This window comes from Lutra lutra, chromosome 17, assembly GCF_902655055.1.
Source record: "Lutra lutra chromosome 17, mLutLut1.2, whole genome shotgun sequence".
Classification (NCBI taxonomy): Eukaryota; Metazoa; Chordata; class Mammalia; order Carnivora; family Mustelidae; genus Lutra; species Lutra lutra.
Genome location: NC_062294.1, coordinates 58109078 through 58132685, shown reverse-complemented (window position 1 = coordinate 58132685; position 23608 = coordinate 58109078). Strand labels below are relative to the sequence as shown.

Below are 23608 nucleotides of genomic sequence, written 5' to 3'. Positions count from 1 at the left end.
GAATGGGTGGTTAGGAATGTGATAGACGGAAATGACTGTGAGACACACAAGTGGAAATATTGAGTATCATTTTAGGGGCAGTGTCTGGGCTAGAATCTTAAGTTAGAAAATACTCTTATCATGTAGCTAGTTTCTATTATGTACTGAGGCCAACCAATGTTTTTCATTTATTCTACCTTTTATTTTGCTCAGAAGTTGTTTTCCTACTGTAAATTATAATTGTTCTTTATTTTTCTGTAGAACGTTATGTGGATATCTAAAAATGCATGTACATTGTTTGCAATTTGTTATGCTATAAAGTGTGATGAATCAATGTTATCTGTAATATTTGTACTTTGAAGATTTATTAAAGTTTTCCTCACAGTCTATACATAATTGTTCATACTACATGGCTCTTTGAAAAGAATGAGAGGGGCATGTGCATGGCTCAGTTGGTTGAGCTGGGCATGGAGCCTGCTTAAAATTCTCCCTCTCCCCCATTCACTCTATGATTTCGTGACCTTATTTCAGAGAGCCATGTGTATGTTGTGTCTTTTTCAAGATTTAGTCATTTACTAGAGATAGAGGAGCAGGAGAAGGGGCAGAGGGAAAGGATCTCATGCAGACTCCCTGCTGAACGTAGAGCCTGACGGAAGGTTCAATCTCATGACCCTGAGATCACGATCTGAGCCGAAATCAAGAATCGGACGCGCTCAACTGACTGAGCCACCAGGCACCCCGAACTGTGCGTGTTCTAACCAGACTTATAGAGTTGTGCAACTAAACCACCTGCCATCACTGCCTATTCACACTAGAAACGTGAGTGGCATCCTGAACTCCGCTCTGCCTCATACACCAAACCCGCTGAGTTTACTTTCCATATAGAGGTTTTCTTTCCTGGTGAACAATGCATTTCGTCAGTGCTACAGACTGAATGTTTATGGCCCTTAAAACTCATGTGTTAAAGCTAATTCCCATTGTGGTTGTATCAGGAGGAGGGCCTTTGGGAGACGATGAAGTCACTAGGCGGAGCCCTCATGAATGGGTTTAGTGCCCTTAGAACAGAGGCCCTGGAAATCTCCCTTGTCCTCCCTTGCACAGGGAGAAGACAGCTGTCCATGCACCAGGAAAAGGGCCTTTTCTGTATACTGTACCCTATGCATCCCTTCATCTGGAAGTATCCGTGTCCTTTACCGTATCTTTTTATAATAAATGGATAAATAGTAAGTAAACTTCTGACTCTGTGAGCCATTCTAACAGATTAATCAAACTCGAGAAGGAGGTCATGGGAACCTCCAACTTATAGCTCATTGGTCAGAAGCATTGGTTATAACTGGGACTTGAGCCCTTAATCTGTGTGATGTGATGCTAAACTCAGGCACATTGGGTCAGAATTGAGCTACATTTTAGGGCATTCAGCTGGTGTTGCGGAATTGCTTGATGTTGGGGGGAGAAAAGCCCTCACAATTCTGGTGTCAGGATACTAAGATGAGTAGTAAAGGAGAAACACAAGAGCAAGAGTGTAGATTGGCTTTACAATAACTTAACAAAGTATGTTTGATGCATTTAAAGCAGTGCTAAGAGGGAACTTAGCACTAAATGCTTACATTAGAAATAAAGAAAGGTCTCGAGTCATTATTCTAAGTTTCTACATCAAGAAACTGGGAGAGCAAAAATGAACCCAAACCAAGTAGAAGGAAATAAAAGCAAGGTCTTTCGTAGACATAGATAAGCTTTTTCTAAAATTCACATGGAAAATCATGCTCTAAAATAGCTAAAATAATTTTGGCAAAGAAGAACAAAGTGGGAGAAATTACCCAACACCAATACTTAACTCCACTGGTGCAAGACAATGTGTAAACGGACATGTAATCAACACCAGGTAGCAGAGACCAAGGGATATAAACGTAGGTCAAGGGAACAGAAGAGAATCCAGAAGTGAGCCCACACAAATATACCCAACTAATTTTTATTTTCAGTTACTATTTTTCTTTGAGAGAGGGAGGGAGAGGACACAGGTCCAAGCAGGGCAGGGGCAGAGGGAGAGGCAGAGAGAATCCTAAACAGGCTCCACGTCCAGTGCAGAGCCCCATGCCGGGCTTGATCCCACAACCGAGGTCATGACTTGAGCTGAAATCAAGAATGGGACGTCTAGGGGCATCTGGGTAGCTCAGTGGGTTAAATCCTCTGCCTTCAGCTCAGGTCATGATCCCAGGGTCCTGGGATCGAGTCCCGCATTGAGCCCCACAGCGGGCTCTCCACTCAGCGGGAAGCCTGCTTCTCTTCCTCTCTCTCTCTCTGCCTGCCTCTCTGCCTACTTGTGATCTCTGTCTGTTAAATAAATAAAATCTTAAAAAAAAAAAAAACTAAAAAAAAAAAAAAAAAGGGACGTTTAACTGACTGAGCCACCCAGGCGCCCCTCAACTAATTTTTAACAATTTTAATAATGTTTAACAATTCTTAGCAATTGTATTGAGATATAATTCACACACCATGCAATCTGCCTATTTGAAGTGTACAATTTAATGTTTTTTTTAAATTATATTCATAGGGTTGTATAACTCACCACAGTCTAACTTAAAAGTATTTTTGTCATTCATCACAAAAAGAAATCTGTATCCATTAGTGGTCATTCTTTATCTCCTCCCATCAGCTCTAAGCAACCACTAAAATGCTTTCTGTCTTAATGAATTTGCATATTCTAGTTATTTCCTATAAGTAGACTCATACAATATGTGGTCCTTTGTGATTGGTTCCTCCCACAGTGTAGTTTTCAAGGTTCATCCATGTAGCATGTACATTGGCACTACATTACTTTTATCAGTTTTTATGGGTGACTAGTAACGGGCACTTGGGTGGTTTACACTCTGCCGACTATGAATAACGATGCTATGAACATTTCTGTACTAACTTTTGCATGTATGTAAGTTTTCATTTTTCTTAGGTGTGTACATAGGACTGAAATTGCTGGGATCATAGGGTAACTGTATGCTTAACTTTATGTGGAACTTCTAGAATGTTTTCCAAAGTAGCTGCATCATATTAATTCCCACCGTCAACATTGTGAGGGTTAAATTTCTCCCCATCCTTACCAACACTTGTTATTTAACTTTGATTCTAGCCATCCCAGTGGGTGGTAAGTGGTGTGCCATTGTGGTTTTGATTTGTATTTCTCAAGGGCAATGAATGTTGAGTCCCTCTTCATGTGCTTATGGAGCATTTGTGTATCTTCTTTGGAGAAATGTCTATTCAAATCCTTTGTCCATTTTTAAGTTGTCATTTGTGTTAGTCAGTTGTAAGTGTTCTTTTCATATTCTGGGATACAAGTCCTTGTTAGATACCTGAACTTTTTTTTTTTTTTTCTCTTTTCTTCCTTCTTCTTCTTCTTCTTTTTTTTTTTTTTTTTTTAAAGATAGAAACCAGAGGAGGAGGGGCAGAGGAAGAGGGAGAGGGAGAGATAATTCTAAGCAAGTTCCATCTCACAACCCTGAGATTATGACCTGAGCTGAAATCAAGAATGGGACATTTAGCCGACTGAGCCACCCCAGACACCCCTGAGCCGATTTCTGATGAAGGTACAAAAGCAATTTAATGGAGGAAGGTTAGCCCTTCCAACAAATAGTGCTGGAGCCATTACACATCCATAGCCAAAAAAGAAAAAAAAAAAAAAAAAAAAGAACTTTAACCCCCTGCTTCTTAAAAAATTAAAATAGACCATTTAAATTTGCTCCAGTATTAACCAATGAAAAAATAAATGGATTGCATCTTCATTGTGACAACTGAAGGCAAAATAAATGGGTCCTTTTTTTTAAAGATTTTATTTATTTATTTGACAGAGATCAAAAGTAGGCAGAAAGGCAGGCAGAGAGAGAGAAGGAAGCAGGCTCCCCGCAGAGCAGAGAGCCTGATGCGGGGCTCGATCCCAGGACCCCTAAATGGGTCCTTCTGTCTCTGAGGATTCTGTATTTATTTCTACTTCCGAAGATTATGTAGTTTATGACATTAAACTTAGATGCTGGGCAGACATGTTTGTTGATTATCGATTTGAAACTGGAAACTGTATTTCTTATATATATCAAAGTAAATTTGATTCACTTAGTGACCACCGCCAAGATTCTTAGAGGGTTCTGCCAACAAAAGAAACTTAAGAGATAATGGCTGAAAAGAAAAATGTTACCACACGCTTTCAGGGTAAAGATACCCAATCTGTACACACTTGTGAAATGTAGCAACGGCTGCAAAGACCTGGAAGTGGATACGTCTTCACTTACATAAGGTTTGTCTGTATGGCCTGAAACGGCAAGGGGGGAGATCATCCGAACTTCAAAACTCAAACACAAAACCAACTGCAATTTTCCTTGTGTTCCTTCTACTTTTTACACAGGAACAGTTTTCCAGTGTCGCTGTCTTAGTGCAACTGCAACAGCTCCGTTCCTCCTTTGAAAAATACAGGACCCGGGGCGCCTGGGTGGCTCAGTGGGTTAAGCCGCTGCCTTCGGCTCAGGTCATGATCTCAGGGTCCTGGGATCGAGCCCCGAATCGGGCTCTCTGCTCAGCGGGGAGCCTGCTTCCCCCTCTCTCTCTGCCTGCCTCTCTGCCTACTTGTGATCTCTGTCAAGTAAATAAAATATTGAAAACCCTACAGGACCACCAGCACTTGAGGTACGGCCTCCTCGCCCCACGGTTTTGATGAAGCGGGACAGTCCTCAAACCCGTAGACGTGCCGTTAACCCTCCTTCCGCTCGCGGCCGTGCTGTCCGCGCCCGTCCTTCTGCGACTGTCCGCGTTTCAGGGACTCTCCCGAGAACGATGCGCGTTTACACACCTCCTGGCTGTAAACTCATCGCACGCGCTCCTCGCCGTCGGCTGCTGCGGCGGAAGTCCGGAGGCGCGGAACCCGACTTCGCCGCGGCTGAGGCCCCAACGCGCGCGCGGCTGGCGCAGAGCGGACCGAACGACGGATCCCGCCGCTTTCCCTCGGAGCACCTGTCCTTCCCGTGTCTCTGTCCCGCGAATTCCTGCCGCCGCAGGAGCGTGGGGGCTCTTCTCGCGGCTCAGGCGTGTGCCCAGCGCCCGCAACATGCCTGGCACACAGTCGGTGCTCAATAAGGGAATGATGAGACAAGAAAGCCAGAAAAGGAACGAAGGGCGCGAGACGCCGGCAAGCCGCGCTCCCGCCCGCCCGCACACACCCCCTGGGGAGCCCCCTGCTGCGCGTCCCGCCGGGCCACCCAGCACCGCCAGCTCCCTTCTCACAGCCCGACCAGCGGCCCCGCCCACCGCGCATGCGCACCTCGTCCCCCTTCCACCGGCGGGTACCCCGGCTTGGGTGCCTTTGGGACCGGGCTCGCTGCGCCTGCGCACTCCGAACGGGCCGGTCCGCACTCCGACTCCGACCCGGTCGTTCCGGCCGGGCTGAGCCGGGCCTGCGTCTGGGTTGGGAGGCCCGGGGCTTGGAGAGCGCGCTGCACGACTCGTGGGCAGGAGCAGGAGCCGCCGGCCGGGCCCCACGGAGGGCAGTCCCAGGATGCCCTGCGCCGCGTCCGGCCCGGACTCCACTTCCCAGCGGCCCCTGCGGCCGGCTCCGCTGCCCGCCCGAGCGCCGCGGCCCCTTTGTGAGCCCGCCGGTCCCGCCGAGAGCGAGGCCCCGCCCCGGCCCGCGGGGCGCTGGGCTCCCGGCGGCCGCCGGCGCGGAGGGAGGTGCCGACCCGCGGGGAGGAGGCGGTGAGGACGCCGGGGGCGGGCGCGCGCCCGGGCAGGCCTGCGGGGCTGGAGCGGGCGTACGAGGGGGCCTGGGACCGTGGGAGACCGTGTCGCCGTGTGTGACACCTTGTCACCGTGTGAGTGCCCCTGTGTGTGACTGTGCGAACGTCTGTGACCATGACAGTGACGGTGAGTGTGCGGCTGTGTGGCCGGCCATGTGAGACGGCGTGAGGCTGTGGGACCTAATGCTGCTGTGACAGTGCGACCCACCGGGCGTGACGGGTGCCAGGCTGCCGGGAGAGCTGCCCGCGCGAGGACGTGTGGCTCCGGCCGGGTCGGGGGGCGGGGCGGGTGCTTGGGGAGGCCAGGGTGCTCCGGGCGGGGAGACTGTGTCGGGCAGGAGAGCCTGAGAGGGACTGAGAAGAAGGGGAACGCTCAGGTGGGGAAGGAGAGGGGAGGCCCCACTCCGGCTCTGGAGGGCCGGCGAGCAGGCTCCAGCCTTCTGTGGCACGGAGGGAAGATCTTTCCTTTCCACTCCTAGAGTCTTCATGTGTGTTCGTGGACAGCTCGCCTACTGTGTGCTGTCCACGAGCAGGCGTGACTCCTGCTACCGAGCGCGAAGCTATGCCCACCACTATGCTAAATGCCTCCTGTGGACCGTCTCAGGGTCCTCCCGGCAGCGGATGGGAGGCAGGTACCATTTCACCGAGGAGGAAACTGAGGTTTGGAGCGGTTACTGGGTCATGCAGGTTGCAGAGCTAGTGCGCGGTGGACGGTAGCCGAGGACCGGTGTTCTGATCCCCAGACCCGGCGGTTCTTAGCATTACGCGGCTTTTGAGGTAACTGCTTGGCTCTCCAAGGTAGCGAGGTTTAGCGGAAAACAACTCTTGAGGAGGAGTTTCGGTGACTATTAATGCATAGTCCCCTCCCTCATCTCTTCTTGAGGAAACCGCTCAGAAAAGTTAAGAGATTGGTTTCCAGGTGCCGTATGTCATAAGTCAGGACCGCAAGCAGTGTTCCGGCTCTTTGGCCCACTGTCCTCCAGACCACAGGACCCCTCTGATGCCTACTCTGTGAAGATGCTTTCTCTGAGGCATTGTTTGTAGCTTTATCTTATTTTGAAATAAGGGTGGTAGCATATTCTCTTCTACGACCATTATCTGGGGGGAAGACTAAAGAGTCAGACCTGGATTCCAGTTGGGCTCACTTACTACCACGGAGCCTTGGATAATTTCAGTAATTTCTGAAATTTCTGACCGACGCCTTTCCTGTGTGAAGGGGGGAAATAATGCTGACTTGATAGTGCCATTTATGGTTTCTTTCTACCTCTCCAGCCTTATTTTTCCAGGCACTGCCCTTCCAGTGAGGAGCGTGAAGTAGGAGGACAGAGGAGCTGTCATAAATTCTTAAATTCTTAAAGCCATGTCCAAGGTAAGGGAGGATTTCTTCTCCCTGAGGTGCCTTGTTTTTCAGGTTTCATAGAAACATGCTTTTCTTCTGAAATTTCCCAGCTAACGAAGCTCCATTCATCCAGTGACCTTGTCCTCATGTTCTCCCAATCCAGTAAAACGTGGTCCCCAGTGAGGAGGTCCTTTTTTTCTCAGCATTTTCATCTTCATTCAAGAAACAGTTGAGCACTCCTGCAGGTTAGGTGTTCTGTTAGAAGCTCTCAGAAGCAAAAACGTACTCCTTGGTGGGATAGGAGAGTCTTCGACATAAGGAGTTTGACTCACGGAGATCAGGTACATTTTGATGTGGTCATTACCTTAGAGCTTTTTCACAGACCTAGGTTTGAGAGGAAGGCAACACAAGGGCTGTTGGGCTATCTTAGTCTCAGTACATGACAAGATCTCTTGCTTAAGGTGATTTTGAAGAGTAGTATGTGTTGGGTTTTGAGTATTAAAGTGTGGGTCATGTAGGGCACTCCATCAGCTCTGAAGAATAAGGTTCCATTGGAGTAGTAAGGTCCTGTTACAGGGCCATTTTGAGTTATTAGTGGACATTCTGGGTTATCCAGTTAAGATTAGTGGAATTATTTATGGAAAAATAGGACTTCCTCTTGAAAAAATGAGAATAGAAGAGAGTATTTGAATCTACATTTTAAAATGGCTGTATACATCTATAATGAAACAATAAATAGTATGGAATGGGAGCCAGAAGAAATAAATGAGAAGATCAATATCTAATCAATATCAATATATAATGTCCAGAAATAAACACAAGTGTAAGAATGGAAAATATTTATTCATTCACTGAATATAGAGTTATTAAAGATTTACTGCTAAATACTACATGCTGGAAATAAACACTGTCTTTGTTTTCATGGAGTTTAATGTCTACTAGTTTGTTTATTATATGATAATGTAAGTGACATTATTTTATTCTCTTTTTTTCTTAAGTTTTTATTTGTCAGAGAGAGAGAGAGCACAAGCAGGGGGAGCAGCAGGCTCCCCACCAAGCAAGGAGCCCGATGTGGGACTCATCCCAGGACCCTGGGATCATGACCCAAGCTGAAGATAGACGCCTAACTGACTGAACCACCCAAACGTCCCTGTGATGTTATTTTTAATCAGTGGAGACAGAATGGATTATTCACTTAGAAAAAAGATTTCTTCCTCACACTTTGAGGTTAAATACATTCTATAGGTTAAATGTAAAAAAATAAAACCAAATGAACTGCTAGATGAAAATATAGAGAATGGCTATAAAGAGGAAGATGAACCAGAAGCAGAAATCCACTAGAGCAACACTGTCCAGCAGCACTTCCTATGGTAAGGGATGTGTGGGCGGCTCAGTCGGTTAAGTGTCCGCCTTCAGCTCAGATCATGATTCCAGGGTCCTGGGATCGAGCCCCGCATTGGGCTCCTTGCTTGAGGGGAACCGCTTCTCCCTCTTCTTCCAGCTCAGTGCTGTCTCTCTAATAAATAAATAAAATCTTTAAAAAAGGAAAAAAAAAACCTTCCTGCGATGATTGATGACAGAAATGTTCTATATCTGCACTGTCCCATACGGTAGCCACTAGCTACCTGTGGCTATGGAACACTTCAATATACTAGTGTGACTGAGGAACTCAATTTTTTTTTTTTTTTAAAGATTTTATTTATTTATTTGACAGAGAGAGATCACAAGTAGATGGAGAGGCAGGCAGAGTGAGAGAGGGAAGCAGGCTTCTCGCTGAGCAGAGAGCCCGATGCGGGACTCGATCCCAGGACCCTGAGATCATGACCTGAGCCAAAGGCAGCAGCTTAACCCACTGAGCCACCCAGGCGCCCGAGGAACTCAATCTTTAACATTAATTTTTTTCAATGAATTTTTATTTTAGAATACTTTTAAATTCCAGAAAAATCATGAATAGTAGAGAATATATACCACACTCAATTTCCCATGTTTCTTTAACGTTAATTGATTTAAATTTAAATAGCCACATGTGACTAGTAGCTGTGTATTGGGCAGCATAGATCTAGGCTAATAAAATAACAGAGCCAGGTGAATATAAAATAATATATGCCAGGGGCGCCTGGGGGCCCCAGTCGTTAAGCGTCTACCTTTGGCTCAGGTCATGATCCCAGGGTCCTGGGATGAAGGCCCACATCCGGCTCCCTGCTCAGCAGGAAGCCTGCTTCTCCCTCTCCCACTCCCCCTGCTTGTGTTCCCTCTCTTGCTGTGTCTCTATCAAATAAATAAATAAAATCTTAAAAAATATATATATGCCAAGTTTTGGTGATCTTGTCCAAGTCATTCATTTTACAGATGAGGAAAGACAGGCCAAGGGAGGAAAATGACATACCTACGTCACTAGTGATTGCATCAGATGTAGGCAGTGAGGCTGGTGAGTGATGATTTGAAGAGCGCGTAGAAAATAACGGAGGACCGGGGAACAGTGATGGAGTATATCATTCCCCTTTGCCTGGAACCCTCACTGGCTTCCCAGTGTCCTCTCCACAGTCTACATGGCCCTGCATGATCCCCCTCTTGGTTACCCCAGACCTCGTTTTCTCCAGGTCTTCACCTTCCTGTGCTCCAGTCACACTGGTCAGCTTGCTGTTCCGCACACAAGCTCTTGCCTGTCTCTGGACCTTTGCATCTGCTCCTCCCTCTTTTGTAATTCTCTTCCCTTACATCCGGACATGGTTTATTCTCACCTTTAGACTGTTGTTTAAACATTACGCTTCACTGAGGTTTACCTTGACCATCTAGCTCATCTAAAACAAACACGCTTCACTCTCAGTCACCCTGGTTTTTTGTCACAGTGTCACTACCTGACATTGTACGACCTGATGTTTAATGTCTTTCTCCTCTGTTAGAATCTTAACTCCACAAGCAGAGGAACTGCATTTTGTTTACCTTTGCATTCCCAGTGCTTGGAACACTGTAGGTAGTAGGCATTCAGGAAATATTTGTCAAACTAATACATAAATGAACGGACTGTGAGTTCCTCATCTGCGAGTAAGATCAGAGAGATAAGAGCAGGCTACTTTTTTCCTGCTGCAAAATTGGTAACGGAAAAAGCAGAAAGCAGAGGGCATGACCTGTAGAACAGACAGAGCCCATCAGCCCAAATGCTGTTTCTGGGACCCCGCCCCAGACCTTGTGAATCAGGCTCTGATGGTGAGGCCCAGGAAACTGCATTTTTATTAAGTCCAAGGATCCTTGCAACACACAGTTTTTGAAAGCCTCTCGTTTCTAAAGATTATATTTAAAGGGTGCCTCTATAAACACCACTTTCTTGGTTGTCAGCTCTGTGCCTCTCAGCTCTGTGCCCCCCACGATTCTCTGTACTCACAGGAAGGCACTTGAGTGGCCGTGTGCCTTCCGTGATTCCGTGTGCCTCCCCAAATCCCATGTCTCCATCAAAACATTGATTTATAAAGAAATCTAGTCTGAGAATCTTTGTCTTTTAATTAGTGTTTAGTACATTTTCATTTAATGTAATTACTGACATATTTAAGCCCGTCATATTGCCATTTGTTTTCTACTTACTCCATCTCTTCTTTGTTCCTTTATTTCTCCTTGTTTGCTTCTTTTGGATAAATCAAGTACTTTCTCCTTATTAATTACACATTATTATTCTTTAAGTGGCCACTATAGGATATTTACCCATTTCTTTTTTTTAAGATTTTATTTATTTATTTGACAGAGATTACAAGTAGGCAGAGAGGCAGGCAGAGAGAGAGGAGGAAGCAGGCTCCCTGCTGAGCAGAGAGCCCGATGCGGGGCTCCATCCCAGGACCCTGAGATCATGACCTGAGCCGAAGGCAGATAACCCACTGAGCCACCCAGGCACCCCTACCCCTTTTTAATTATGTAATTATCTCTTTCCTTCCTTCCTTCCTTCCTTCCTTCTACAATCTTCCTTCTATAATTAGTATTCTTACTACTTTCCTGAACAAAAAAAGACCTCTATAGTGGTTTAACTCCAACTTAGTAGTAGTAGTAGTAGATACTATATTTATACTTATTCCTTTGAGGCTCTTGATTTTTTTCTTGATTTTCATTTCCATTTCCTTCTACTCGAAGAACAATTAGTATTTCTTTGCAGGTCAACACTTTAGTCCCAGAGTGAATTATCTTTTCATTAGCTCCTAGTCTTGCTAGACCAAAAAGTGTAATTTAAAATTTTTTCTGAGGTCACGTAAGTTTGGGAAATCCTAGTCTCAGTGGAGAGAATACCTCCTTGGATTTATTTTAAGGAAACAGAGACCTCTGTTGAATCTTTAATTCATACAGTAGTATTATATGAGAACTGCACTATGACATTTAAAAATAGTGTGCATCACTGTTCTCACATCATAGTGAAAAATTCAGATTCAGGTAAATGAAAATAAACAGGGGGTTAGTAAAGATACAGCATATTTATACCACATAATGTTATCCATTTAACAAAAGTGATGTTATAATGAACATGGATAGATAATCATTGACATGTCCGTATAAGGAAATATTTGAACAAATATATACTAGCTGTAAATTTTTGTTGTTTCTAGGAAGAAGGGTGACATGGTGGGTACATGTGGGGATGGAGGACTTGCAATTTATAAAAAGGAAAAATCATTGAGGGTAGAAATACTGGATATTATTTGTTAAGTTTCCTTAATGATTATAAATTGTACGAAATTCCTGTTTTATCAAATAAAAATAAATACTAAAACATTTTAAAGATATTCAAGTCCCATTGAATGGCTAAGAGGAAAAGATCAGACAGTTGAAACCTGGAATGCATTAGTTTGTGTGTGAAGCTAAACAAGGTTTTTTTTTTTTTTTTTTAAAGATTTTATTTATTTATTTGACAGATCACAAGTAGATGGAGAGGCAGAGAGAGAGAGAGAGAGAGAGAGAGAGGGAAGCAGGCTCCCTGCTGAGCAGAGAGACTGATGCGGGACTCGATCCCAGGACCCTGAGATCATGACCTGAGCCGAAGGCAGCGGCTTAACCCACTGAGCCACCCAGGCGCCCCAAAACAAGGTTTTTTAAGGACTTTGGCAAAAGCTGCCTCGTCTCTGTTTACTGAGGAAATGTGTGTAGAACATTTTTGTTTGCACAAAATATTAGTTTATACTGAAGTGTTTGAGTTTTAATGGAACTGATGACTGACAGTGGCCAGCCTTGTCTAGGACAAGTTTCATCTTTTAAGACTCAGTTCACGTTCCCTTCCTTCCTTGAAGCTTTTACTCACTTCCCGTATTTCCGGTGTTAAGAAGTGTTTTAGAGGTGAAGGCATGTGAGATCAAGCAGACGCAAGTAACTGATGTTTCCTGGAGGCGTACTTCTGCTTCCCTTATAGTCTCCTTAAACATTTTGTCCATTACTTGGGCACTAGCAATTTACATAGGAACTCATTTTCTCCATTAAAAATGTTTCTGCATAAAATCATTGATGTGCTTAAATGCATCGTCAATTGGACCATTACTCTGCAGAGTCACACTTAATAGGAGTGATGTTCATATTCGATAACCACTGAGGCAAGGGCACACACCAGAACTCACCCCAGCTGGGATACTGGAGGCTGCTGCTGTGCTGGGCGTTCCCCCTTAAGTTGCTGGGTTGTGGGGAGATCTGTGATGGTCACTCGCAGGGCTCAGTGCAGTAGCTGTTTACCAACCAGTGGCATTGTTTCAGGATTTAACGAGTCAGTTCAGCTCTTCAGATGTGTACCGTTAATTGCGTCTGTGTATCAGCCCAGATAAGGAGCACGCTCTGCTCTGTGACATGCCACACCACAGCGGCGTAAAGCAAACCGTATGAAAGCCCTAGTAAGTCTGCAGCAGATGTACCTCATGCGGAAGAACACCGGTTTGAATTTTTAGGAAGCAGACAAGGTCTTATTCCGGGTTATAAAGATCCTTTATTCAACGGAGTATTACTTGAGAACTGTACTTTAACATTTTAAAAACTCTCACACATTAGACCTGCACAACTGGGTATGTTCCTCTAGTGAGAGCTGTGAGGATTTTTTGTTGTACTTCATTATCACATCTGAAATGTTCACTATCTAATAGTGCTTAAAATTACTGTATTTTGTCTTTGTTACAGCTACCAACTGTCTTTGAAACTCAGTGGGGTTATCAAGAGCTGTTGGATAATCTTATTACCCCAGTTGTTCTCTTATGGCATACATTCATTTAAGTTACATTTTTGTAAAATCACTATGGAACCTGTTTAATATTTTTATTACCTGTATGTTTAGTTTTAGGAAATCAGTATTACAAGCATCAAATATATTTATGTATGTACCCTACTGATCCAGCTGGAACATTAGCCATTCCACTGAAGAGCTCGGGAAATGTAGGTTTAGACCACCTACAACTTACAGGGTGAAACTCATGTTCCCGCCTCCTCCTTAAAGCCTTTCTTCACTGCTCTAGTCTATCCTGATTTTCCATATTGAGAAATGCATTAGCATTTAGTATGAATAACAATTATTTTGCTCATTTGCTCTTTTCCCCATCAATAGAGACTATGTTAGAAATAGTATACTTTCCATGAGAAAATATTAAAACCAAGCACAGAGAAATTTTAGAAATTGCTTGACATGTGTTGTAGAGAACCTAAAATATTGCCAGAAAGTTTTGCTATATGCAACATTTCTCTCCAAAAGTACAAATTAACTCTTCAAACTATGCCAATCTGAGGTGAAAAGTCTAGTTGAGCATAAAAGAATATATTCATGTCATTTCAGGATTTGGTGACATTTGGGGATGTGGCTGTAGATTTCTCTCAAGAGGAGTGGAAATGGCTGAACCCTGCTCAGAGGAATTTGTACAGAAAGGTGATGTTGGAGAACTATAGGAGCCTGGTATCACTGGGTAAGGAGCTTCCCCAGAATTCAGAATCCGCACATAGGGCTGCTTTCCAATGTTTGGGAAGCCTCCGATTTACTTCACTAAGTTTCCCTTTCTTGTGCTTCCCAAAAGAGACTGAGTGTGTAGAACTGGCAGCTTCACTGGACTATTGGTACAACGTCACTTTCCCCTTTCTTCAGAATACTTCACCTCGTCCTCTGCTTCCTTCTATAATGCCCTTGACTTCCTGATGACTAAACACCTTGATCTGACTTATAGGCCCAGCTAATTCCCCCTTTATTTCTTGTAAGCAGGAGTTTCAGTTTCTAAGCCAGATGTGATCTCATTATTGGAACAAGGAAAAGAACCCTGGATGGTGAAGAAGGAGGGGACAAGAGGCACGTGCCCTGGTGAGTGGGAAAGACCTAGAAAGGTAGAAGAGGCCATTGCGAGGAAAAGCTCAGCTGTTCTGAGAGGTTCCAGCTTATCATTGATGTTTCCTGGGTAATTTTTCTTAAGGGCGTACGGCCTGGGAGGAAGCACTGAGGTGCCATTGGCATGATCTCCCTAACTTATTCTCCTTGTATATATTGTCTCACAGATTACGTTCTTCTCTGATAACCTTTTCCTATTCTCTGGGTCCAAAATGTCAGTGTCTGCTTGTTCTTGCTTTTTAGTTTTGTACAAGTTGCCCCATCATACTTTAAAAAACCTAGACACAGCAACGTCTCTTTTTTCATTTTCAGTCACTTATTCCTTTTAGAATGAAGGTTTGATTCATCTATTCATTCGCTTATTCTTTTACCAAGATTCATTGAGTGTTTACTTTGAGAAAATTATTCTGCTAAGGGCGCCTGGGTGGCTCAGTGGGTTAAGCCGCTGCCTTCGGCTCAGGTCATGATCTCAGGGTCCTGGGATCGAGTCCCGCATCGGGCGCTCTGCTCAGCAGGAAGCCTGCTTCCTCCTCTCTCTCTCTCTCTCTCTCTCTCTGCCTGCCTCTCTACTTGTGATCTCTCTCTGTCAAATAAATAAATAAAAATAAAATCTTAAAAAAAAATTATTCTGCTAAATTCTCAAGGTTATTCAGAGGCTTATTAACCATCACAGAAAGAATTTCCAGTTATATTTTCAAGTCTGGGTAACTGGAAAGTGAGACGGTTTAATAGAAAAAAGAATATGCTGGTAGGGGGGAAAGATGATAATTTGACTTAGGACATGAGACTTAGTTTTACAAGATGGAGAAACTGCTGAGTGAAGAAACACAACATGCCACTAGATGGGGACAGGCTCAGAAAAAACTGATTTAGAGATGCCAGTATGAATGGATGGGATCTCTTAGTTTTACAGTTTGAGATAAAACCTGGCATGGGGGCCTTTTTGGGAAAGTGGATCTTTGACAACTTTCTGAATGTTCTCTCTGGTAGTCTCTTTACAGTTTCTGTGTTGGGTGAAATTTTACAAATTTTTACTTTTCCAAATAACTATCTCTTAATTTATGTTATCAAATGTATTTCCATGAATCTGAAGAATATAATCTTATAATTCTTTTTTTATAGCTATAGTTTTCAACTTTATTTTGTATAGCTGTTCTTTTTTAAAAAATTATTAGGTAAGCTAGACATTAATTTAATTTTATTTTATTTTTTTATTTTTTTAAAGATTTTTTATTTATTTATTTGACAGAGAGAGAGATCACAAGTAGGTAGAGAGGCAGGCAGAGAGAGAGAGAGGAGGAAGCAGGCCTCCCGCTGAGCAGAAAGCCCGATGCGGGGCTCGATCCCAGGACCCTGGGACCACGACCCGAGCCGAAGGCAGAGGCCCTAACCCACTGAGCCACCCAGGCGCCCCCATTAATTTTATTTTCAAAATCCAGCTTATGGATTTATTAGTGTTACTATTATTCACTTTTCCAATTCTTTATTTTCTGCTTTCCCTAATGCAATTATTCTCATTTTCTTAGGTTTACTTTTTTTCTCCATTTTGCTGAAACAAATGCTTAATCTATTTGTTTACTTGTCTTATTCACTAATTAGGGGCTATGAATTTTCCTCTGAAATATAGCTTCAGCTGTCCTCCAGAGATTCTAATAGTCACTATTTTTGTTATTGCTGTTTCTTAGATAACCTACTTTTTAAAAAATTCTCTTTTACACGAGAGTTGTTTAAAAGTAAGTTTTCTGGGGGCGCCTGGGTGGCTCAGTGGGTTAAAGCCTCTGCCTTCAGCTCAGGTCATGATCTCAGGGTCCTGGGATTGAGCCCCGCATCGGGCTCTCTGCTCAGCAGGGAGCCTGCCTCCCGCCCCTCTCTCTGCCCGCCTCTCTGCCTACTTGTGATTTCTGTCTGTCAAATAAATAAATAAAATCTTTTAAAAAAAAAAAGTAAGTTTTCTGGGGGCACCTGGATGGCTCAGTCAGTTAAACATCCATCTCTTGATTTTGGGTCAGGTCATGATCTCAGAGTCATGGGATTGAGCCCTGGGTGGGGCTCTCCGCTGTATGGGAAGTCTGAGTGTCTCTCTCTCCCTCTCCCCTTCCCCCCTCATATTCACATGCTCGCTCGCTCTCCTTCTGTGGAATGAATAAATAAATCTTTAAAAAAAAAATTTTTCTGGTTTTAATGTATTTTGGTCAAATAGGACTAGTATTAATTCTTTGACACTTAAGAATTTTGTATGGCATAATATGTAGTTGGTGTCTGTAAAATGTTCCATAGGTTCCAAGGTTAAGTTCTATTTTCAGTGTTAAGAGCTTATTACATGAGTTGTACTATTTCTATGTTATTGAAGTCTATCTTTACTTACCTTTCTTGTTTCCATCTATTTTTTCTTAATAACTTTATTAAGGAATTATTACATGTAGTAAATTGCATCCATATACTCCTACAATGTGACAAATTCTGACTGTTGTATACATCCATGAAACCATTACCACAGTCAAGAAATACAGTATTTCCGGGCGCCTGGGTGGCTCAGTGGGTTAAGCCGCTGCCTTCGGCTCAGGTCATGATCTCAGGGTCCTGGGATCGAGTCCCGCATCGGGTTCTCTGCTCCGCAGAGATCCTGCTTCCCTCTCTCTCTCTGCCTGCCTCTCCATCTACTTGTGATCTCTCTCTGTCAAATAAATAAATAAAATCTTAAAAAAAAAAAAGAAATACAGTATTTCCACCACCCCAAAAGACAGCCTGTACCACCTTGCAGTCCATTTTTGTCCTCCTGGCTTCAAACACTAATCCGATCTTTGTCACTTTAGACTAGTTTCCATCTGAACTATGGATTCATATAGTATATATTGTTGTGTCTGGCTTATTTTACTCATAATTTTGCAATCACCCGTATGTTTGCGTGTATGACTACTTTATGCTGAGTAGTAAAGTCTGCTGTGCAGACGTCCCACATTTTGTGTTTCCTTTCATCTGTCCATGGGCAGTTGGGCTGTTTCCAGGTTTTGGCTATTATAAATAAAGCTGCTGTGAAGCTGTCATTTACAGGACTTTGTGTGCATGTATGTTGTCATTTCTCTTGGGTAAGTATCTGAACGTGCAAAGAGTCATACAAAGGGAATAGGTTTAACGTTCTAAGCAGCTGCAGTTTTCCCAAGTGTACCATTTTCATCCCCACAGCAACGTCTGAGACTTCCATTTCCTCTGTATCTTCACACCTTTGTATTTTCAGTTTTTACTTTTACTCATTCTAATGGTTGTGTTGTGGTATCTCATTGTGGTTTTAATATGCAATTCTCTGATGACATAATGTTGAATGTCTTTCCATGTGCTTATTGGCCATTCATATCTTTTGTTAAGTGTTCAATCTTTTGCCCATGTTTTAAAAAGATTGATTTATTTATTTAACAGAGATCACAAGTAGGCAGAGAGGCAGGCAGAGAGAGAGAGAGGAAGGCAAGCAGGCTTCCCGCCGAGCAGAGAACCTGATGCAGGGCCTGATCCCAGCACCCTGGGATCATGACCTGAGCCGAAGGCAGAGGCTTAACCCACTGAGCCACCCAGGCGCCCTATAAATAGAATTCTTAAGAATTCCATTTTTCACTTGCTTGTTGCTAGTATGCAAAAATGTAAATTGATTTTTAAATTTTTTTTAAAGATTTTATTTATTTATTTGACAGATCACAAGCAGGCAGAGAGGCAGGCAGAGAGAGAGGAGGAAGCAGGCTCCCTGCTGAGCAGAGAGCCCGATGTGGGGCTCAATCCCAGGACTCTGAGATCATGACCTGAGCCGAAGGCAGCGGCTTAACCCACTGAGCCACCCAGGCGCCCCTGTAAATTGATTTTTATATTAACTTTATATCTTATGATCTTGATAGATTTATGTCTACAGTTTATTTCTTCCTTTCTAATCTTACAGGTTTTTTTTTTTTTCTTGACTTACTACAGTAGCAAGGACATCTTCTACAAATGTAGAAGTAGATATACTTGGATTATTCTCAATCTTAAGGGAAAATGCATTCAGTCTTTCACCATTAAGTTGATGTTTCATAGATGCCCTTTATCAGTTTTGTTTTGTTTTGTTTTTGCCCTTTATCAATTTGGCAAACTTTTCTATTCCTGGTTTTGCTAAGAAGTTTTATAATAAACAGATGTTGAGTTTAACCAAATACTCTCTCTACATCTATTGAAATAATCATATGATTTTCCACCTTTAATCTGTTAATGTGGTGAATTACACTGGTTTTCACATATTAAACCAATCTTGCATTCCTGGGATAAGCTCTTCTTGGTAATTATACTTTCATATTTTCCTGGATTTGATTTGCAGTAATTTTACTAAAGGTTTTACATTTATGTTCATATATTACATTGTTTTGTAAACCATTAGTAGGAGCTTTGGTTTTATTATAAATGTGAGAAATCACTGGAAAGTCTTGAGCAGAATAGATGATTTGATTGGGGAATGGAAAGAAGGTGGCAAGTTAAGCCCTGTGGCAGGTTCATAAAATGAAGCTGTTTGATACAAAATTACTTTTTGTAAGAAGGCTCCACACTCTAGAGCCCAATGTGGGGCTTGAACTCACAACCCTGAGATCAAGACCTGAGCTGAGATCAAGAGTTGGACACTTAACTGACTAAGCCACCCAGGTACCCTATATAAAATTAATTTTATGTGAAGGCATTTTAGCTTGGGGTCAAAACTGAAAATTTACATTTCATGGACACCTGGGTGGCTCATTTGGATACACATCTGCCTTTGGCTCAGGTCTCGATCCTGGAGTCCTGGGATGGAATCCTGCACTGGGGTCCCCGCTCCGTGGGGAGTCTGCTTCTTCCTCTCCCTTTGCCCTTCCCCCAACTTGTGCTCACTAGCTCTCTCAAATAAATATTTTTTAAAAATTTACATTTTGTTGAAATATATCACATAGAAAATGCCTGACAAGAAGACTTTTTTTTTAAAAGATTTTATTTATTTATTTGACAGAGATGACAAGTAGGCATAGAGGCAGGCAGAGAGAGAGGAGGAAACAGGCTCCCCGCTGAGCAGAGAGCCGGATGCGGGACTTGATCCCAGGATCCTCGGATCACAACCTGAGCCGAAGGCAGAGGCTTAATCCACTGAGCCACGCAGGCGCCCAAGAAGACTTTTTTTTTATTAAAAAGTAGGCTGCACACCCAATTTGGGGCTTGAACTAATGACCCCAAGAGAAAGAGTCCCATGCTCCACTGACTGAGCCAGCCATATGCCCCAAAAAGACATTTTCTAAACTACAAAAGTTTAGCCATAGTTGGCACGTACAACCTAAAGCAAATAATAGTACCTGGTGTATCTCTGGGTTTGGGGATCTTATGGAAATTTTTTTTTTCAGCCACACTGACCTTATGAAATTGACTTTTTAAAGATAATGGACTTAGCTTGAATGAAGTATAACCTGAGGCAAGGAAGGAAGGGTATTTGGAGACTGTAATAGTAAATTAGATAAAAAATTATTGGGATTTTAAATAGCTTCTTCAGTTTCTAATTTATATTCTAATTCTTAGTTTTTCATTCTTTATAATCTCATATGCTTTATTTTATTTTAAGTATTTTTATTATTTATTTGACAGAGAGAGACACAGTGAGAGAGGAAACACAAGCAGGGGGAGTGGGAGAGGGAGAAGCAGACTCCCCACGGAGCAGGGAGCCTGATGCGGGGCTCAAACCCAGGACCCTGGGATCACGACCTGAGCCAAAGGCAGACGCTCAACAACTGAGCTACCCAGGTGCCCTAATCTCATACTTTTTAGACTGCATCTTAACAGCTGTTAAATCCCCAAACTTCTTATGTATTTTATTCATCAATTTTTCTTTTAGAAGTCTTCTCTTCTGATGAACAAATAGACGTTTGTTTTCTTGATATCTTTTAGATTGGGAGTATACATTTGAAAACAGTGAGTTTTCATCAAAGCAAGTTATTTATGAAGAAACGTCCAAACTAGTGAAAATGGGGAGAAGCCATCTTAGTTACAGCCTTGACTGCCCCAGTTTGAGAGAAGACTGTAAAAGTGAGGACTGGTTTAAGAACCAGTCAGGAAGTCAGGAAGTACATTCTAGACAACTGCTCATCACTCATAAAGGAATCCTTACTGAAGATCCAAGTAATGAATATACTAAATCTTGGCAAACTTTCCATCAGGATGCAATATTTGATATAAAAAAGACTTTTCCCACCAAAGAAAGAATACATAAGCATGAACCACAAAAGAGAAGTTACCGGAAAAAATCTGTTGAAATGAAACATAAGAAAGTCTATATACAGAAGAAACTTTTGAAATGTAATGAATGTGAGAAAGTTTTCAATCAGAGCTCATCCCTTACTCTTCATCAGAGAATTCATACTGGAGAGAAACCCTATGCATGTGTTGAATGTGGGAAAACCTTCAGCCAGAGTGCAAACCTCGCTCAACATAAGAGAATACATACTGGTGAGAAACCCTATGAATGTAAAGAATGTAGGAAAGCCTTCAGCCAGAACGCACACCTGGCCCAACATCAGAGAGTTCATACTGGAGAGAGACCTTATCAGTGTAAAGAATGTAAAAAAGCCTTCAGCCAAATTGCACACCTGGCTCAACACCAGAGAGTTCACACTGGAGAGAGACCTTTTGAATGTATTGAATGTGGAAAAGCCTTCAGTAACGGTTCATTTCTTGCTCAGCATCAGAGAATTCATACAGGAGAGAAACCCTATGTATGTAATGTGTGTGGGAAAGCCTTTAGCCATCGTGGATACCTAATTGTACATCAGAGAATTCATACTGGAGAGAGACCGTATGAATGTAAGGAATGTAGGAAAGCCTTCAGCCAATATGCACACCTGGCTCAGCATCAGAGAGTTCACACTGGAGAAAAACCGTATGAATGTAAAGTATGCAGGAAAGCCTTCAGCCAGATTGCGTACCTTGATCAACATCAGAGGGTTCACACTGGAGAGAAACCCTATGAGTGCGCTGAATGTGGGAAGGCCTTTAGCAATAGTTCGTCACTTGCACAGCATCAGAGAAGTCATACTGGAGAAAAACCTTATATGTGCAAGGAATGCAGGAAAACATTTAGCCAGAATGCAGGCCTCGCTCAGCATAAGCGAATTCATACTGGAGAGAAACCTTATGAATGTAACATTTGTGGGAAGGCCTTTAGCTATAGTGGATCTCTTACTCTACATCAAAGAATTCATACAGGAGAGAGACCCTATGAATGTAAGGATTGCAGAAAATCTTTCAGGCAGCGTGCCCATCTTGCCCAGCATGAGAGAATTCATACTATGGAGTCATTCTTGACTCCTTCCACTCCCTCACCCTCCATGTCCAGTCAGTTGCCAAGACATGTTGGTTTTATCTCCTAAATATGCCTTGAATCTGACTCCTTTAATCCATTTCCATTCCATCATCTTTGTCCAATACACAGTAATCTACTTCATATGCACTATGGAAATAGCTTCTGATTGGTCTCCCTATATTTACCATTTCCTTTGTCAGTTGCCTCCACTGTGGTCAAACTTATATTTTAAAAGTTCATATCACTTCCTCATTGATACCCTTCACTGGTACCCCATAGTTCTTAGGTTAAAGATACACGTTCCTCAAAACATCCTAAAAGACCCTCCTGCCCCAAATAACTTGTCCCAGTATACCTTCCAAAGAACCATTCTTTGGCTATTTATCCAGAATTAAGAACTCCTATTCCAGCATCAAACCAATTTGGGTTCTGATCCCTGCTCATCCATTTTCTAAACCTCTAGTTTCAGAGAAACATTTTGTTCTTTGTAAGGTTCAGTCTTCTTATTTATATTATGGAAATAATAATAGTACTACCTCAAAAGTTGATGGGAGGATTAAATGAGAGAATGCATGTAAATTGCTCAGAGTGCCTAGCATAATCATTTAATAAATGTTACCATAAAATAAAAAGATGCTGTGGTATACAAAGAGGACCTGATCATCTCAGCAAGGTTCATCTGAGAAATAACAAAATCAGCAGCAGTTCAAGACTGAAGAGATTATAAAAAACTGGGATTAGGAACAGTTCTGAAGGTGGGTGATAAGGGTATCTAACACAGTAGCACTGATGTTAAAGTCCATAAGGATATCAGGTAAGGCATGACTTTGTTGGTAAGAAGAACTAACTTCATTAGATACTCAATAGTTCTAAGAAGCCAGATTTTAAAAATCAGAAGTAATAAGTAAGATTTACTGAGATATATTCATCATTTGCAGTAAGACAAAGGCAAAATAGATATTTTTAAAAAGACAAAAAAATCAATAACCAAAGAATAGAAAATAAAATATAAATTTGAAGCCCTCTCCTAATTCCAGGTGGTTGAACTATATTAAATCCATGTTGTTTAAAACTGAAAATATTGTTAAGGTAGTTTTAAACTATAATTCCTAAAACTAGAGGAGAAGAAAATTACAGACCAATACTCATAAACTGGTGGCCCATAAACATGTTTGACTTGGTACTCATCAAGTTTAAGATGAATTAAAAAAAAAAAAAAAGAATACAAATACCTTTATTTGGGCATGTGTTTTCCAGTTCTCCACAGTTCAAACCATTCCTCCTTCCTGTACATCGGACTTACTTTACATTTTGTATTACTTCCTGACTCTTGGAGGCTTTGAATATGCAATCACCTTAGTAACTAATTCACATATGAATATAGGTACAAAGAAACTGATGAAATGGAGTGAAAAGGAAGACTTGAATAGACACTTTATCCTGCAGGGGAAGACTATTCTCAAGATGTTAGGAGGCCCAAAATTAATCTACAGATTTTTGTACCTATCAAAATCCTAAGAAGAATTTTTTAAGGTTTGAAACATTGTGTGCATGTGAACATACACACCTATACATTCATACAAACACATATATAAATAAAAGTAATTTGTCAGTGGCTTAACAGTATCGTTAAAATTGATTCTGCTCTGTACAAAACCAGTTTCTTCAATCTTTTATCCAAATGTGTATGAGTTATTAGAGGACACAGTAACATAATTCATAATCATAATTCCTAAACAAGACATGAGATCCAGAAGCAACACACATAAGATTCTAGATTTGACTACGTAAGAACTTTATTAGGCTTTTATCTAGTCAAGAGTATAAACACAGAGTTTTTAAATATCAGTATTAGAAGTAATTATTACAACATACATGAAATCCATATC

General features: G+C 42.2%; 1 protein-coding gene across 11 annotated transcripts; it reads left to right on the top strand.

Annotated features, from left to right (window-relative positions):
- Positions 1–5362: 5362 nt before the first annotated feature.
- On the top strand, positions 5363–23330 carry ZNF583 (zinc finger protein 583). 11 transcript variants are annotated; one of them, XM_047711666.1, is made up of 5 exons: positions 5367–5703; positions 7017–7113; positions 13859–13985; positions 14273–14371; positions 20309–23330. In XM_047711666.1, the coding sequence occupies exons 2-5, from the start codon at positions 7105–7107 to the stop codon at positions 21784–21786; spliced, it is 1713 nt and encodes a 570-aa protein (XP_047567622.1). In that variant the 5' UTR covers positions 5367–5703; positions 7017–7104; the 3' UTR covers positions 21787–23330. The 11 variants fall into 11 exon arrangements, with proteins under 11 accessions (XP_047567630.1, XP_047567629.1, XP_047567620.1 ...); XM_047711668.1 differs by having other exon boundaries at positions 5367–5871; positions 7031–7113; XM_047711665.1 differs by having other exon boundaries at positions 5367–5871.
- Positions 23331–23608: the final 278 nt, after the last annotated feature.

What these genes read in the sequence shown, in the direction of transcription:
- ZNF583 (XM_047711664.1), top strand. An exon ending in TAGGAGCCTGGTATCACTGG is followed by an intron (nt 13,986 to 14,272) that starts GTAAGGAGCTTC and finishes ATTTCTTGTAAG; the next exon opens with CAGGAGTTTCAGTTTCTAAG. An exon ending in GACAAGAGGCACGTGCCCTG is followed by an intron (nt 14,372 to 20,308) that starts GTGAGTGGGAAA and finishes GATATCTTTTAG; the next exon opens with ATTGGGAGTATACATTTGAA.